Source organism: Corvus hawaiiensis, chromosome 17 (assembly GCF_020740725.1).
Source record: "Corvus hawaiiensis isolate bCorHaw1 chromosome 17, bCorHaw1.pri.cur, whole genome shotgun sequence".
Taxonomy (NCBI): Eukaryota; Metazoa; Chordata; class Aves; order Passeriformes; family Corvidae; genus Corvus; species Corvus hawaiiensis.
The window spans coordinates 7730664-7748695 of NC_063229.1; the positions used below are offsets into that span (position 1 = coordinate 7730664).

Here is an 18032-nt window from a genome sequence, read left to right on the forward strand (position 1 = left end):
AGAGGATGACCCACAGTTCATTTTCTTACACCTTTCAGATTCAGCGAAAGGAGGAGGTCAGGGCACCCAACCGCCCTCCCTCTTCAAACAGAAGGAAAAGAACTATTTCTTCTGAAGTCACTGATTCCACGAAGCAAATACTGAATGTATTTGAGAGAACGTGTGTCTGCAAGGTGTCACTCAGCAGCCTCAGCTGCAGGAACAAGGTATGCACGTGCAGGTGGTGGATTTGGGTTCCCACACACCAATTTTAAGTGTGGCCCTAACCACAGGGAGGTAACGAGATGACACAGAGCCTCTGCAGCTCTACAGAGCCTGTTGTATTCCAGAAGTCTGTCAGGCCAGCCTTATGGCAAGCACTGTATAAATGTGTGCCTTTTGCACTCTCTCCATGCTTATCCCTGGTAATTCCTGCTAAATATTCCCAATTCTATGGCTGCCAGGTTGTACCAAAAGCTCCTGGGGAAAGCTTGCTGCTTTCAAGCACATAAAGATAACTTTTGAATCAGAGGCAAATGCAAGTCCTATTCTTTCAGCCACACTTGGCATACGTTCCCAAGCCCCGAGATGCAGCATGGCTCACAGGGATCACTGGAGTGCCTGGAAAGCCAGCAGGCTGAGTGCTTACAGAAATTAGTGCTTGGAAGAGGAATACGTATAATTTCCATGCAAGTTTTATACCAATGCAGTACATGGGCCAAAGCACAAACCACCTGCACATCCCACTGCCCTCGGGCATGCCTTGCACTAGGACCAGAAGGATGTGGAACACATTTAGAGATGCGAAGCCATTACTCCTCCCACATGGTTTATTGAGGATCTCAGTTTCCAAAGCATGAGTAGCAGTGAGGCCCGTTATTCTTTCCAGCATGCAAAAGGCACAAGAAAGTCATCAATGTGATTCTGTGCAAAGTGTCCCTAAGAAAACACACAGCGAGGAAGTGACAGAAAAGAGCCCCGGATGGAAGAAAGCCAAAGCACCTTCAGGAAAGTGCTGAAAAGTTCTGAAAATGGTTGTACTTTTTCAGAGTCCAAATATGCTCAGTTGGTGAAAGATGCTTTGCAAATCCGTGAAAGAAAACTCAAGAGACAGAGCCAAAAAGGCTTAAAACAATAATGTCCTTCATGTGCCAGAATTCAGGATGGAAGTCAAAATGATTTATCTCAAGAAAAAAGTGCGGCAGTTAAAGACAGACATTAAATTCTTTAAAAAAAAAGCCCACCAAAACCAGACGTAGAAAGTGGATACATTCTAAGAGCAGCTCAATAAAAAATATTCCTTTTAATGAAAATAATTTTTTAAATGGATACTTGAAGAACAGAAATCCACCTTGACTGTGACCAGCTACTGCACCCTGCTCCCAGGAAAGCCTCTAAGCACAACAACACAACACCTTCTAGAAGAAGAAAGTCCCCACTACCTGCATGTGTGAAATGTGGCCAGTGAACAATTTGGAAAAACAAATGTACAGGATCAAGAATCCAAGTCCCATTAGTCAACTTGGGTGTCGGGAAGCCTCCTGGGATTCCTGTCTCTCCCACTGGAGCTGGCTGGTGCTGGAGGCAGTGCCGCTTCCCGGTGGGCACGGCTGAGCCCGTGAACCCTTGAGCCTCTCGCTGGAGTTGAATACTTAAACCTAAAAAAGGCATTTACAAGTTGATGCTTTTGTTGTTGTTGTTGTCTTATTTCCTTGCAGTATAGGTTTCTACTTCTAGACTATGGAATGTTACATTAAACAATATAATTATTCATTACCTTGCTTCAAATTTCATTAAAGTTACTGAGGCTTCATCATAATTTCACACAGCACAGAGACACCAAACTAAACACCAAGCAGTCAGCACTAGATGTATTTTTTCTTTAAGTACCAATAAGCAAAATATCCCATTCCCCCCAGAGATCCCATCAGGAAGGAGGCTCCAAGGAAGGAGGGAGGTTTCCGCTTGACCAGCCTGAAGGCATTGGGTACCACTGCAGAGAGGAGCGTGGTGTGTATGTCTCCCAAAACTTTCCTGAAGGCGAAGCGTTTCTGTATCCTGTCAAAGAAGGACTGTAGGTTGGGTCTGCTGCCATCTTCCCAGTATTTCTTAGAGAGTCCCAGAAACTTGAGGCGGTGCAGGGTGGCTCCTAACAAGACATCGGCCAAAGTAAAGACACATCCGCAGAGCCAAAGTTCACACTTCTGCCCTGGAGAGAGAAGAGACAGAGCAAAGGTAAGAATCCCTTGTGTGAGCACCTAAAGCTTTGCTCAAAAGGTCTGCACAGACTGGAGCATTTGTATTATATCTGGGATGGTTTTTCCCAGCTCTTTGATGGGCCAGGAGCTCAGACCCCATCTACCAGGTTATGTGACGGAGGGTATGGGGTGTGAGAAGCTGGGAATGAAAGATGGTAATTTATAACCCCTGTGAATATACAAATCACTGGCTGCAAAGTGGCTCTGCTGCCTCTTCCCCAAGTCAAGAGCAGCAGGAGATGGCATCCTCCTGTACCCAGGAAAAGAGCCCTTTGTCCCACTTAGGAAGATGCAGTGTAGTGACCCCTTCTGCTGTGTCAGTGCTCGGGGAGAGCAGCAGTGTTTGCCCTTGGCTGCACCCGGAGCTGCTTCAGGAGTGTCACGTCAACTTGTCCTATTTTAGGGATGTGAGAAATCCTCAGGAATCAAAACCATTTGCTAGATGGCCTGGCTGCTCTCCCTTGTGTGCTGCTGGGGAGGTTCTGCCTTTGTTCTCTCTCCTGTACCAGGGACTCTGCTCCAGAACACCTAAACTGGCAGCACATCTGTGCCAAGAGCCAGGCTTTTGGGGGAGACAGAGCTCAATGTGAGCGCAGGATATGAAGAAAGACATCGAAGGATTGACAGCCCCTGATAATAGGTGATCCTGGAAATGACCCCACCAGAGAGACATCCAAAAATAAAGCAAGCTGCTCTTAGGCTGGAAAAAGCATTTTCAGGCCAGGATGTTGTTAAGCACTCGCCCAGCGCCCTTTCAATACTGAGGAGCAGGGCTGGGATGGAGCTGAGGGACATGAAAGAAGGTGCAGGTAACAAAATCAGAAGGGACACAAAAATCCACCCTCAGTCAGCTTTGCTCCAAATTCCTAATTCTGGGGCTCTTCATTGTCCTGTGGCTATTATACCAGGAAAGAGAAGAGAGGCCCCAGTACAGCATCCCAGAGCAGGCACTGGTGCTGCAGGGCTGCCTGCAGGATCAGGCCAGGGCAATTAGGGGTAATTAGCAGCCCTCATTTGTAGCTGCTTGGCAGCCTGCCTAATCCTGCTGGAGGCACTGCCCGAGTGGACAGATTGCCTGTGCCTAATTAGTCAATAAATATTTTCAGTGACTAATGACTTGTGGGGGTGCTGCAGCTAGAGCTTCTTGGGTGTGGTGGGGAGCTTGTGGGTGCTTCTGCTAAGAGGTGAGGGGAGCAGGACTGAGGCAGCTGCCTCACTCCCAGGTACTGCTGCAGGTGAAAGGAGAAAGCACATGTGAGGGTGGGACTTCGGGAGAGAGCTGTGATCCACCCCTGTTCCTCCTGGCTCTGGGCTTGCACCTCTGCTGAGGTCTGGGCCTGGATATGGGCTGCCCCAGCCCCTTGCACCCCTGCCCAGCACAGAGTGGGGTGGGAGCACAGGCAAAGGCAACTCTTCTCCTTTCATCCAGAGCAGCCCCAGCTCGGATCAGCCTGTCCCAGCTCAATGGGGTGCCTGTGGCAGGGGTCTCCTGGCGTTCCTGCGGCACCTCCCACCCTCTTCCCTCCTGCATCGCCAGCAGCCTGGGCTGCGTGGGAGTAGAGCTGCTGCACTGCAGCTCCTGGGAAGTTGCCTAAGTGGTGATCATGCCCACTGCTGAGATCCTGACCTGGCCATGAGCACGGTGTGGGAGTTCGGGGTTCTGGAGCAGAGGGCAGGAGCAGCAAACAAGGACTGAAGGCATTGGAGCACCTGTGTGCTGGCAACAGCAGCAGCAGCAGCCATCCCTGTGCTCCAGGCACCTGGGATGTCCTCCAGGGCACCTCATTAGGCTAAATTCTGCTGTGCCACCCCTCACAGCAGTTAATGAGGGTGTTTGAGGAAATTAGGGCAAGGCAGAATGCCACTGTGAGCACATCAGGGCTCTTGGTAAATCCCCAGCCTGATGCCCTCCAGGGCCTGACCTTGACACCTCCAGTGTGGCCCCGAGAGTGACGCACGGCTCCCCACAGGCAAGGCCAGCCCCGAGGGCAGGGGCAGCTGTGGGACCATCCCCTGATTAACTGTGTCTGGGCTCTGCTCTGGATCTGGCACCGCGGCGCTGGCAGCTGCCAGCCCTCCCGGGGCTGGGGCTCTGAGCCCTGCCGGCAGTGGGGAAGAGAGGAGGAAGGACAGCGTCATCCAAGGGTGATGGGGGGACAAGCACTGCCCAGCTTTGCCCAGGCACCCCTGCCTGCCAGGCTCCCAGCACCGCGTGTTTGATGTCAGGGGTGGCCGGTGTCCCTCTCTCTTGCCTGCTGGCATTTGACGCAGGTTCTAGAAAGGCTCTCCCCTCCAGGGCCCCTCACATTCCTGGGTTTCCCTGCCCATGTTCCACTGGGATGTGTCACAGCCTGGTGATGTGAGGGGGCTTGGCTGCATCATATGTTCCCATCCCTGCACTTTCAGCAGCCAGTGCTCCTCATGGTGCACTGTTCCCAATCTGTTCCCTCCTAAACCAGACAGAGCATCGGTTGTTGTCAGCCCCTCGCTGTAGTAGAGGGGACCTGCCATCACCCTGTGATGACTTTGGGGCTCCCAAAGAGGACCCATGAGGACAGGGATCCTGCTATCCCCTGTGACAAAGGGTGCAGGGGCGGTTTGCCAGAGGTTAGTAAGACCATGGCTGCAACAACATCAGTGTACCCAAAACCAGGAGAGCCCAGTGGCAGCCCCAAACCCACCAGTGGTTGTTCCATGGGAGTTGTTCATCGGGTACAAAGCTTTTGGCTGTTTCTGGTGTTGCACCTCAGCCTCGTGTGGAAAAACACCCCATAAACACAGCCCGGTGCCTACCTTGGTACTCCAATTTTCTTTTCTCCAGCTCGGCCTCAATCTGGTCTAGCACCATCCCAAGCTCTCCAAGGATCTTCTTCAAGTAGTTCACATTATCATGCTCCAGGATCTTGGCCTGGGTAGAGAGCAGGGTTAGGATGGGGAATGGATGGATGCAGGGACACAAGGCATCAGGTGCCTACGGCAGGTCTGTGGGTCATGTCCCCCCAACACCAGAGATGTGTGTGACTTTGACCCACTCACCATGAGCTTCTTCTGCTTGGAGAGGTAAGGCTCAGACAGCTGTGGCTCCTCTTCATGGTCCAGCTTCATCAGATCCGTGGTGGCGTTAGCTAAATGTCCTGGAGGGAGACAGAGGGGCTGGGATGATCTGTGTCTGATAGCAAAGCACTTTGTCCTGCAGTCAAAATATTGCTGTAGCACCAAGAAAAAAGACCCCAGAGAGCTAAAATGGGCCAAATTCATGGCTTGCTACTCCTCTGCTGCCACATCTGAGAGCAGGTGGCTCCATCAGCCATCCCATCCACAGGGCAGTGCTGGCTCCGGGGTGTGGCCGATCCCTCTCCCTGTGGTAAGTCCCAGCCTGGGAGTTTCAGGGGGAGTTTCAGCTTTTCATTTTCCCTCCTGGATTCATATTAGAGCTGCTGGAAGTTCTGTCTGTTGCTTACTGTTTTAAGAACACCCCTGAGCTTGCCCATAACCCCTGAGCTCCATCCCCAGCAGGTTGAACCTTTGGGATGTCCGAGCTGCCTGCCCACACTTGGGTGTACATTCAGAGCAGTGTGGCACAGGAGGGGATGCCCCCTCCTGGGTGGAGCTGCCCCGCCCTGGCTTGGTGTCCAGGGATGCCCACCATGAGCATGGCAGAGATGCTCACCCTTCTCAGGGCCTAGGGAGGACGGGAAGGGCTTTGTGCAAAGGAGCTAACAAAGGGAAAGGAGCAGAGTGAAAGGAAGAAAAGAATACTAGAGGCAGAGTAACACCTAAGGGAAGGCATAAATTACCCAAAGTTGGGCTAATGTCTTCCTGCCAGGGACCACCTGTCTTTCCTTCCGTGTTCCCTCCAACAAGGGAGGCCTTGGCTCTGCTGGTGTGCTGGTGCGGGAGGTGCCAGGGCTGGCTGGGGTGGGAGCCAGCAGCAGGCTGTACACTGCCATAAAATGCTGAATTTCCCTGTTTTCTGCCCTGAGCTTGTGCTTGCTAAGGCTGCCAACCAGCTCTCCTGGGGCTGCAACTCAGATAGAAATCTGGATATCATCCTGATTTCATTCCACTGTTCCCCTTGGGAGAGCCTGGAACCTTGGTTCACCCTCTCCTCGGGACACAACGACATCAGTTTCCCTCAGCAGCCACTGAACAGGGCAGCTGAGCCATTGCCTGGGTGCAGAAGATGTGCTTGGGAGGAAGGACCTGTTCATACCCCTCCAATGGCTTGGGAAAAATGCCACCAGTGAGGAGGTTTGGACAAAGAGATAAGCAAGGGACCTTGGCAGAGTGCTGGGGAGGTGATGTGAGGCAGACAGGGGCTGAAGCCATCACAGCAGCACCCTTTGGGGAGGGGAAGGGCTCTGGCCTGCGTCAGCCCAAGGTCTGGGGGTGGAGGTGACACTTGGTGACATGGGGAAAGCTGTCTGTGATGGGTGTCAGCAGAGGCAGGGCAGACCAGCAGCTGCACCTCAGGAACTGCCTATTTCTCTTTGTGCACAAGTGCATCCCACCTCAGCAGGACCATCTGGGACCCAGGCAACCGAAGGGATGGGGGTGGGAACAGTGTTATCTAGGGGCTCAGCCTGGGGCCAGAGCCTAAAGGAAGGGAGAGACCTGGGACATGCCAATACCCTCCCGACAAGGTCGCTTTTCTGGCAAGGAATTGTCTCCAGGAGCAATCCCTGCCATTCAGTTATATTAAGCATCGTCAACGTTTCATGAGCACTTGAAGGTCAGGTACACAGACTTATGCCGATTCATCCACTGCCTGCAACTCAATCTGGCTGCACTCTCCCACCTATGCCCTTAGAGTTACTGCAGGGAGAGGGGCAAATTCCTGTGCCCCAGAAAGAGCTGAGGAGAAGAGTGCATGGCCCATGGGAGCCCAGACACCCCCTGAGTTAGGAAGCCTCTATAGGATGCCTGCAGTTCCCAGATCGGCTGTGCTTTTCCATTTCCCAGCTGTGTCCCTGCCTGCTTTGGTAGAAAGGCGAGATGAGCAGCAGGAGCACAGTGCCTGGCTGGGCTGAGGAGCCACACCGAGCCTAAAGGAGCTGGGGAGCCCTGGGCAGCCCCGCTGGAAAGGCGACTTACTGCGGATCTCAGTGGTGGCGTACTTTGGGATCATGGAGTCGGTGGTGAGCTCGGGGTGCAGGATGCAGCCGTGCGTGTAGGCGTCCATGGGGAGCGAGTCCAGCAGCTCCCGGTACTGCAGCACCCGCGAGTGCAGCAGGCTGCCCGGCTCGGGGATCAGCTGCGTGACGTTTTCTGCCAGGGCAAAGGGAAACGTGTTAGCAGGACCTGGGAGGGCTCAAGCGCTTGTTAGTGGCTCCTTAGCCCGCTCTGGACAGCAGTGTGCGATCCTGCTGAGATACCTCTGGGCAGGGCTGGCTGAGGCAGAGCATTCACTCAAATCTGTAGCTCATGCTCTGCCCTCTCCCTCCCTGATGCCCATCCTGGCCAGGAGTGCAGCCAGCCCATGCCCAGAGATGGGCAAACCCATCCCTGGAGTCAATGGAGCCAGCCCTGAGTCTCCACAGCCTCTGGATTTGTACACTGTAATTTCACATCTCTTAGGATAGGAGAACAATCTTCCTGCTCTACAGAAACGAGCTAAAAGATGGGGATTTGAGTTTAGGATCTCCTGAGTTACATAGTTTTTACACCAGCGGCAGTGAGGTACCTCATTCTCTTGGGCTTCCTTAAAAATCCCCAAATGGGCAATGGGAGTAGATGACCAAAGGAGCCCAGTGTACCTTCCCTCCATGCTCAGCCAGTGTCTCAGCTGCAGGAACATCCCTCACCCTGGCTGGCTCCGCTCCTCCCTGCCTTGTTGGGTTTTATTCACTTTCTGTGGATGGCAGTTTGCAACATGCCTTTTATTACACTTTCAGCTCAAAATACACAGCAGGTGACACCACAAGAAGTAAAGTGTTGCTCTTGTCTCCCTCAAGAGCACCAGGTCCAGTTTTCTATGGGATCATAAATCTTTATGGTGTTGCAGAAAGCAGTTCACAGGTAGTGAGTAAATCCACCACCGGGACTCTGACTCTGCTGCCAACATCCTCTCTGCAGAACTGGGCTGTCCACGTGCCGGTGTCTCCACCTCAGTTAGGTCACATTTGCAGAAGGACTTTGGCAGATGTGACCAGTGCAGCCCCTTATTTCCGGGCCTGAAGTGACAGCTGTGCTCTGCCCAGCCCTGCTGCCAGTGGCAGGAGCTGGGCTGCAGGCATGGCAGGGCCCACCTGGCAAGGATCTTGCTTTGCCATTATCGTGCCTGCTGGTGCCCATGGCTGGATAGGAGCCAGGCAAATTTGGGTACCTCCTGTATTGCAAATCTCATGGCTCTGACCTGGACTGTCCCTGCTGGAAGGCTCCACAGAGTTGTTCCCACCGATGGGCATCAGTGTCACTGTCCCCTGAGCAAGGGGAGGTTTGGGTGGCTCCTCCCTGTCCATGGGCTGCTCACTGCCTGTGTTGCCTGGGCTCCAGCTCTCCAAGCAGGGATTTTCCATCCGAGAAAAGTGACCAGATGAACAAAACAATAACTGACCTATAGCCTGTGTGCTCCTTCCAGCCTGTGGCTCCTGACCAGTACCGACCGGCTGTTGCTGAGGCTGGGAGCAGCACATCCAGAGGGACTGCCCCATCCCGCAGGAAGATGGAGCAACCACAATGAAATAGTGGCATGCTGGCCACCAGCCCACGACCTTCAGCACATCCCAGGGAGGTTTATCATTGGGATGGTGCCTGACTTGCCTTTACGTGCCACAGCAACCTGCACATACGGGCTGCTGTTGCATATAGCAGGGAGTGATGGGCTGTGCAAGGGGATGCAGACCTTGGAGGACACACTGGCCCAGGGGGAACATTGCCCTGGTCAATGCATCAGCGGTTTCTAGTGAGAAGCACCCTCAAATGTGGCTTATTGGCACCTATTGGCTATTCTGGGGAAAGGAAAATATCTCTCCACACACCACCCTTTACTGATAGCTGGCCCCCAGTGTGTGTTAGCAGCTGAAAAAGGCCATGCTCTCAGCCCAGGGGAAAATGTAACTCAGTAAAAATACCTTGTAAAGGCCTTTTCAAACTCTACACATTTCTGCAAGGTGGCTGATTCCCCCTCAGATCAGCACTGCCACATCCTGATAATGCTTTTGGCAGCTGCATTGGTGGGCAATAGGATGGAGCAGAGCATGGAGCACGGAGTGATGCTCTGGGCCCTCTTCCCTGGAGCTTCCCCTCTCCATTTCTCAGCAAAAAGGTAAGAAACTGCACCTGGCTGGAAAATCTCAACGACAGGAGTTTCCCAGCGCTCAGACAGCTCTGTGTCCCCCTCCTGCTGGGGACAGCCTGTTGTCACATATGTCAGACCACCTGCCCTTTGCAGAGACCAGGTGAAGTGGTGCAGGGACCGACACTCCCTGATGCTCTTTGATGCTGGGGCTGCTGCCAGGCAGGAAAGCAGCTGCCATTCCCTAGGACCTGCTGCCAGTGTGGGATTCTCCTGATGGACCCATCCCTGCTGCCCCACCGGTGAGCGAGCTTCGTGCCTCCACGGAGCAGCAGCACAGTGGCGGGGCCGGGAGAGGACAGCAGCTGAGCTGGCAAGGTGCCCTTGCTTCGGGAGCTATTTTGAGATGTTTTTGATGTCTCTGTTGCAAGGGGGATGGATGCTGGGGCGAACACTGTGATGGCACAGCCCGAGATCCCTGCTCAGCTTTGAAGCCTGCCCAGCCTGGCAGCCCCCAGGTTTGGGGGAATGAGGGGTGTGAGATGCTGGGGAGAGGCTGCTCACCGCAGCTGCTGAGCAAAGCTGACTTTGAGCTCTGTCTTGGCATCCTGGTGTGCCGGGCTCAGCAGGCCACAGGCTGCAGCCCTGCTCCAGGGGGAATATGAGCTTCCCTCTCCTGGCTGTCCCTTCCTCTGGGTTTGTGTCACATCATCCTCCCATGGTCCTCAGCACTGCTGGCTGTGTTTGACTTTAAAGAGGCTGTTTTCTCTGAGGCACAGCAGCAGCAGGGACAGCAGGATCCCCTGCCCGTGGCCAGGGGCCCAGAAATCCTTGAGGAAGGGGAAAGAGGGGCAGCAGCACACGGCTTAAAGCCACCTTCTCTCAGCAGGGCCCCTTATGGCCCCTTCATACAATTACCCAGAGCCAAAGTACAGAAGTGTTCCCACGGGCGGTGCCCCAGAGGGGACTCTGGTGAGATGCCACCATGCACCATGGGGACTGAGGGACATTGTCAGGTTTGGGAGTGTGACTTCCAGGACAGAAAGAGGGGAGTCTGAGCTACCACACCCCTCAGAGCCCTCCAGCAGGGGATTTCTGCTGGAAATTCTTCCATTTCATGGGAAAACATAGAAGTCTGGGGAGGGCTGGTGGCTTGCTGATCTTCTGGGGTGAAGACAAAACTTTAAAGGAAAAAGTGGATTCATTTAGCAAACAGCACCTGGGGTAGACACGAATTTCCTCCGAGACACACCCCACCCGTGCATTACCTCCTGTGAAGTTCTTCTCCATGTAGTCGATGATCTGGTTGTAGTCACTGATGATGTTGTCCCTGTGGATGATGACGGGCACCTCCTCGCCCAGGTTGAGCCGCATGAACCAGGGCTCCTTGTGCTCCATCAGGGGCATGCTGACGTCCCGCTCCTCGCAGGGCAGCCCCTTCTCTGCGATGACCAACCGCACCTGGGGCAAGAAGCCAGAGAAAGGGCTCAGCCCCATGCACCGAGCTGGTCCCCTGTCCCCCCTACCCCGTTACACCCCAGACCCTTCCCCAAAGCTTAAGCACAGTGACATGCCAGGATCATGTGCTTGCCCTGCAAGAAGCCAAGCAGCTGTTGCCATGGGACAGCTGCAAAATCCAGGCAGCCAAGAAAGAATTTGTTTTCCCAGCAAAGAGGGGATACCCAAACCCATCCTGTCTTTTCAGAATCATGGACCATCCTCCCTGGTTGCCGGTGGCCTGTGTAACAGGCAGAGGAGCTGGAGGGCTGAGAGCCAATCCCTCAGCAGTGGGTGGAGGGAGGCAGGAGCTCCCCAGCTGGGGGGAATGAGTGATGCTGCTGTGGATCCCAGCATAGCCCAGCACATACCTGAGGAAGAAAAGGAGGAAGAGGAGGAAGCAGAGGCTGCAGCAATGTTATGCCTTACACGTGCACCCAATGAGTCCTGCTGCCTGGCTGAAGGAGACCTGGATGCTGACTCAGGTATGTCCCACTCTCATGAGTGGACTTTGGCTTTTTGAGCACATTTTGAGCAGGGAGAAGGTTCTGTTCCATGGGAAGTTTCAGGTAGCCACTGTGACCCTGCACAGCATTCCTCCTCCTCCTCCATGATGACATCAGCTCGAGGGCACCACCCAGCACCTTCACACCTCTTGTGTCAAACCTTCTGCCTCCCCCTTCCCCTGCCACTGCCCTCTTTCAGCCCTGGGCCAGCAAGCAGCACTGCGGGGTGGGACCCACACATCTCAGGGGTGGGAAAGATGAGTCCACCCTTGCAGAGGGGCAGGAGGAGGCAGGAATGGGACTGGATGTGGGCCATCATCACCATCCCCATCCCCACCCCAATCACCAGCCCTCAGGGCTGATCTTGCTGCTCTGCTCTGTGCATGAGCCGGTGTTGAATATGCACTCAGGGATGGCATTTTAGGCTTCTGGGTTATAAAACCTGACTATTATGAACTAAGTATGTCAGACATGAAAAAAAAACCCCACGGGGGATGTGAGAAAGCCATGATTTACAGAACCACTGAATGAGGGAAAAATACTTGTTTTCATCTGACTAGCAGCAGCTATAAATACAATTTAACATATATAAGCATTTCTGTGAGTATTTCAGAGTTCCCAGGGAATTAGTCATTAATTATTCACAGGAATGGCAAATTAATTTTTTCTTTTAAAGTCAAACAAGAGAAAGCCTGGGTCCCTCAACTCACTCCTGGCCTTTTCCTCCCAGCTGATAAATAAACATCAGCCAGTACCACCTGAGGTAACCAGCCCCAAGCTCCCTGTGCTTCCCTGTTCTGCTATCAGGAGCTGAGGCTGAAGGCCTGGCAGGAGGCAGCTGCTGGGCATGAGGCAGCCCAGGGTACCCAGTGCCTGAGGGCAAGGGGAGCCCCTGCCAGCGCCCCAAAGTGGGACGCTAGACAGGGGTGATGAAACATTCCTGGACCCCCTCCCAGGTGCTCTCTACACCGGGAGCATGGGTGTCATCTTGTGTAAAACTCCAAAAATCCCTTTGCAGACAAGGCCACGTCCTGCTGGGACTGAGAATCCCTCCCACAAACAGCCCTGTGCCCATGGAGGGTGGTTCCAAGCAGCTCCCGGGGCAGAACAGGAAAAGCTTTGTCTGTAGCCTGCTCCGAGCAAAACCCCTGTGCACGGGGGTCCTGAGGAGCCTCCATTGTTCCCCACCCTGCGATGTCCATCACACCAGCAAGTGCTCTTTCCATGCAAGTGACTTCAAAACAAAGCCTGTCACAGTGCCGGTGCCAGCAGGTGCGGTGGCTCTATGTGTCCCCTGCCCTATCCCCTGCCCTGTGTCCTGCCCCGCAGAGTGAGGTCGATTGTAGGAAACCCTGTACAAGAAGTGCCTCAACCGCTCCCTCCCTTCTGCCGGCGGCCAAACGAGCGAGACAAAAAATAACAGCAAGCGCGGGGTGCCGCGGGGAGCCGGGCACGAGCATCCCCCGCCAGGGCGGATCCGGAGCCCGTCAGTCCCGTGCTGCGGGCCGACCATGTGCAGCCACCCTGCTGCATTGGGCATCCTCCCTCCTTTGTGTCTGCACGCAGTAACGGGCACCTCTGCCCCGGCCTTCCCTCCGGGCTGTGGAGCTCGGGGAGGCCCTGGCACCGGGGAACTTGGTGTTCCGCCACCCAGCCCTCCGAATAGCCCGTTCTCCATATGGTATTAATGGCTTACGAGTGATGCGGGGTTTAGGGCCGGGGGAGAAGGTTGGGTTTGCTACTCAGCTGCTGTGCTGCAAAATGAGCATTTACTGTTGTCTGGAAAACGGGATTTCTTGCTGGGGCACCCCGGGAATAGAATTTCCAGGGCACTGCTGCAGTGTCAGGGGTGAATCATCGCTGCGTGCTGGGGTCCGGGATCCTCTCCCGGGCACCAGCCTGGCTCGGGGCTGCCTCCCCTCTCGCAGCAGCAGGGTGGTCCCGGGCCCGGCTCTGCCTTTGTCTGCGCTCCCGGCCACGCCAGTGTGGGGCTGGGAGCGAGCACAAAGCCGAGGCGGCTCCCGATGCAAGCCGTGATCCCAAAGCAAAGGCAAGATTTGGCTGAGCCCCCCATCCTTATCCCCATCCCCATCCCTATCCCAATCCCCATCCCTCCCCAGGCAGATGCTGTTAAAAGGTACAAAGATCTGCCTGGCCACACGCTGCTGCCCCGGCCAGCCTCGGGGCCGAGACCCTCGCTCTCCCCCGAGTGCATCCATCCTCCCGAAGCAAGGGGATGCCCTGGGAACTGGAGGCGATTCTCGCCCGGGAACCCGGCCGAGCGATTGTTTTCTTTACCTTTTGTGAGCTGAACGACTGGGTCCAGTGGTACAAAACCAGTCTGTCCTGGGATTTGAGAGCGGGGTCTGTCGGGTCGTGATTTTCTTCCCTCTCCGTGGATTTCCCCGCGTTGTTCTCCAGCGCCGAGATGGGCCACCAGCTGCAGTTGGTGGGAGTAACATTATTGGGAGTCGCCATGACAGCGAGCGAGCGAGCGGGAGAGGGACGGGGAGCGAGCGGCGCTAGCCCAGCATCACATGGGCTCCTGCCAGCCCATCACTCCCGGGGCAGCTGCAGCTCCCCGGCCGGGGTGGGCAGCGCGGGGCGGTGGGCGCGGGGTCACAGCAGAGGGTGGCGGCAGCGGCGCCGGGGCTGGGCTCGCAGCCCGTCCCCGCTCGTGGCGGGGCTCCCACGGAAACGTGCACGCATCGCTTCAATAGAGGAGTCAGCAGCCGAGGCTCCTGCCTGCCTGCCTGCCAGCTCGGCAATCCGGGGCAGCTCCAACCCCTGCGGCTCCTTAAGAACATTTTTCAGCTGAGATTAGGATTTTTTTTTTGGACTGCTTTAGATATGGCGGATGTGTAATCAATGGCCAGAGTGATGGACACTGGCTTTAAAATGCTTAGAAGGTGTCCTGCCTGCCTTGCAACCTTCATGGAAAGAAGCAGCAATGGCTCTTTAAAGGTATTCAGTTTTTTTTTGGAGAGCACAAATTAATTTCTGCCTATTGGGTGTTATGTAGCCTGTACAGAGGCAGAGCCCAGGAGCCTTTGCTGTGTACAAGAGCCCGGGGTGCCCGCCCAAACTGGACAAAGTAGGCACAGCTGGGGGTCACTTCGAGAATTAGCAAGGTGTGTCGCACTTCCAAACCGGTCAGGAGACTCGGAGAGCACTGGGGCTTCTTGAGCTGTTGCTCCTCTCCAAGCCCTGTGAGCATCACCCAGAGGTTTGCAGGCACAGGTGTGTAGCGACCTGGACATCTGAACTTGTGCTTTATGACACTTGGCTTTGTCATGCCCCATCTCCAGCAATCTGGAAGCCTGGAGATAATTTCCCACCCTTGGATCTGTTGCCAGTGCCAGGGAATAAAGCCAGTCCAGTTAGACGGGGTTGTAGGGGCAGGTTCTGGAGAGGATGGGGGAGAGGGCAGTGCAGGCCCAGGGAGCCAGCATGTGTCTCAGGGCTGTGTGAGGGCTCTCAGTCTGAACCACTGGCACTGGTGAGGATGGAAACAGGAAGGTTTGGAAGAGCTGGTTCGAGTGGGGAAACTGAGGCACACTTCACCCAGGAGCACTGAGAGGGAGCAGGGCCAAACTGGTACCCAGCTGCATAAATACAGCGCAAGGAGCGGTTTTCTAGGGACTGGAAGATGACAATGAATTATTTGGTGGTGTGATATTCTGCTCCTCAGGGTGTGCAGGAAGGTGATGAGAGAGAGGGGTGAGGCTGGGAAGTGCTTTGCTCTGCCCTGGCTCCTCCCTGTTCTCTTCCCCCCTCAGGCAACGGCCCCCAGTAACTACATCTCCCCCCAGCCGAGGTCTTCCCAAGTCCCTAAATTGGCCTCACGGACACCCAGAGGGACAGGCTCTTGCTTAGCCTCTGCTTTGGAGCTGTAAACTCAAGGGAAAACTGAGCTTTGAAGAGCTGGCCCCCTCACGCAGCACCACCCTGCCCTCTGCTCCACAGCCTGCCCTCGCTGCCCGAGAAGCTTCTTTGGGGACTCCTTGCACTGGAAGGGGGCACTGTGGGTGTACACAAGGCAAGGAGCAGGTTGACCAGGCAGCAGCTGTTCTCCCTGGATCGCTGTCCAGAAGGCCCCATCTAGTGGTATATTTTGTGATGAATTAATGCTGCGCCGTGGGGAGTAAAACACGACAGGTCGCTGCATCCCTCCTGGTCCTGCAGGTACACGGTGCCTCTGTAGGGTCTATTTATTTAGCTGGGTTTTGGCTTGCTAAACTGAGCAAAGCTTGAAGGGCACGAGGTTTGCCAGCCCCCTTAGGGTGTGCCCTGACCTTGTATGACCTTGAGGTCGTCCCCAGCTCCTCAACAGAGCCTTCGTGACTGCCAAAGGGCTCAGCGTGGGGCTGCCCCATGGGATGCTGTGCACTGGCAGAGCCCTGGCAGAAGGTGCCAGCTGAGCAGGATTGTGGGTGCTTACAGTTTGGAAATACAGAAGAGCTAGAAGTCATCTCAGAGCTGATGCAAAGGATACAGAGATGAGAGAACGGGAGGATGGAGTCGGTCACGGGACTTTGCAGGCACAGAAGAACCCTCCCTGTTTTAGAAGGAGAGGGTGGAAAACAGGCTCTAGAAACGGCTCCATTGATTTTTTTTTCCCCAGTGGCCTGATTCATTGTCTGCCAATGTAAAGCTTAACTCAGATTCGATTTGGCTTCTGTAAGGCAAGAAAGAAATGTCATTGATCCAGGGTGCCCTTCTGCATCCTGCTTCAGTCGAACTAGTCCTGAAACTAAAGGGACAAGGACTTGTAAAGTGCTGGGAGTGGGGGAAGCCACTGGAAAACACCCAGGCTGGGTCTGCTGAGGTAGGAAGTAGAGAGTTGGGATCTGATTAAAGTCCTGGGAGCACTGCAAGTCCACTGGTGCTTTCTCAAAACATTTTAGACATATTCTGTAGATTGACTGGGGACAAATCCTAGAGCATCCACACACAGAAAAAGTCCCCTAGGCTTGTTGGGGCAGGTACAGCAGCAGCTGGGAGCAATAAGGCTGCGCTCAGCACTGTTTGTACCAGGGCATCTCTACTCATCAATCAAGCTGAAGGTGCTGTGCAAGCATTCCCAGAGAAGATGCAGTTTTCCAATAAATCCTGAGGTTCCAGGCAGGCAGCAAGAAGTCACTATGTTATCAGAGTGATGTGGATGAGCTGAACTGATGGAAACAGTAAGTTTGGGCCTCTCTTAGGGCCCATCATTCACCCGCAGGGGTTGGTCTGTGCTGTGCAAATGTCAGCAGCAATGTTCCAGTACATTTGCTGCAAACCTCACAATTACAGTCAAGAACCAAAATATCTGCCCTTCCTCTGCTGCAGGCAGCACTAGATGTGCTTAAACACCAGCAAAACCAGGGGTTCAGGCAGAACACAAAACCACTGAGTTACTGTCCTTTTTCCCTTTGCCTGCCTCCCTCACTAGCAGTTACTCCAGTCCTCCACAGGACACTACGGAATCGTGCCCTTGGAACCTGCTCTCAGGCTTTTCCCTCCCACTCAGCATTCTGGCAACCTGAATTCACTTCTCAGCCCTCAGTTTCAGGGTATATCTTGGGCTAGTTCAACTTCCACGATTTCCCCAATTCCTCCTCTCTCCCTGGACACAGCAGGTGTGTGGCATGTTGTCCTGCTCCACAGCTGAAAATGTGCCCTTCCAACGCTGTCAACCCGTACTGGGGTTATGTAACACCAGTCCAGACACTTCCCGGGGTTCTGCACACTTTATTAAAGAGCAGCCCAGCAGAAACTGCCCCAAGGTGACCTTGAGCCACGCTGCCACTCCACATTGCTAGAGAAGGGCCTTGCTGTGCCCCTTCATAAGGCTCCAGATGCAGAGAGGAGTGGGGACAACCAATACCAGGCTTAAATAACCATTTTTGTGCATGTGGAAGAGCTGTGCCTCAGCTTCACACACGTGAACTCTGGATCAATGCTTGCCAAGAGACAGGGAAATGGTTAAAAGGGGAGAAACCCTCTGTCTAGCAACAATTCCCATGGTTTTAAAGAGGGCACAGAACAAAACATGAACAAAAATAGGAGCAGATACCCTCTGCTGAAGCAGAAACATCCTTCAAAAACAGCACCAGCAAAGATAACTGGTACTAAATATTTATGTTTAAAAGCAAAGTACATATGACACCAGATTTTCTGTAGGGAGAAAGAAGAGAAAGTGAAGAAAACCCAGAGTGTATGTGGGTATTGCAGGATAGTGCTGAAGGAGGGAGGTGACAGGAGAAAATGTAGAAAACAGCTACATTTAATTTGAGTAAGAGCAAATACTGAATGCTAAATACATGCATGAAACTTAAGAGCAAAGTTCGTTTTAGTTGTATTCTTATGTTTTTTGATTTGGACTTTAAATCTCAGCTTCCTGGACTTACAGTGTAAGTATTATGGATGGGTAGAATAAAATCTCCAGTGGTTATCATCTAGAATGTCTGAGCCTTCTTCAGCACAGAATACGAGGCCAACTGTCCACATCTGCCATCATCTATTTTTACACAACTGCTTGTGACTCCTTGGCTTGCTGACCACTCATTT

At 53.9% G+C, this 18032-nt stretch overlaps 1 protein-coding gene across 1 annotated transcript; it reads right to left on the bottom strand.

Moving 5' to 3' along the window:
* Positions 1-791: 791 nt before the first annotated feature.
* GDAP1L1 (ganglioside induced differentiation associated protein 1 like 1) lies at positions 792-14239 on the bottom strand. The gene is made up of 6 exons (XM_048322135.1): positions 13776-14239; positions 10743-10935; positions 7332-7505; positions 5274-5371; positions 5031-5145; positions 792-2188 (listed from the first exon to the last, which is right to left on the bottom strand). Exons 1-6 carry the CDS (start codon positions 13953-13955, stop codon positions 1845-1847), a joined length of 1104 nt encoding a protein of 367 aa, XP_048178092.1. The 5' UTR covers positions 13956-14239; the 3' UTR covers positions 792-1844.
* Between the last annotated feature and the right edge of the window lie 3793 nt (positions 14240-18032).

Coding starts and splice junctions, on each gene's coding strand:
- GDAP1L1 (XM_048322135.1), bottom strand. CDS start 13,955: ATGGCGACTCCCAATAATGTTACTCCCACCAACTGCAGCTGGTGGCCC. Junction 10,936..13,775: donor AGTCGTTCAGCTCACAAAAG/GTAAAGAAAACA, acceptor TTCTTGCCCCAG/GTGCGGTTGGTCATCGCAGA. Junction 7,506..10,742: donor GGAGAAGAACTTCACAGGAG/GTAATGCACGGG, acceptor TTGCCCTGGCAG/AAAACGTCACGCAGCTGATC.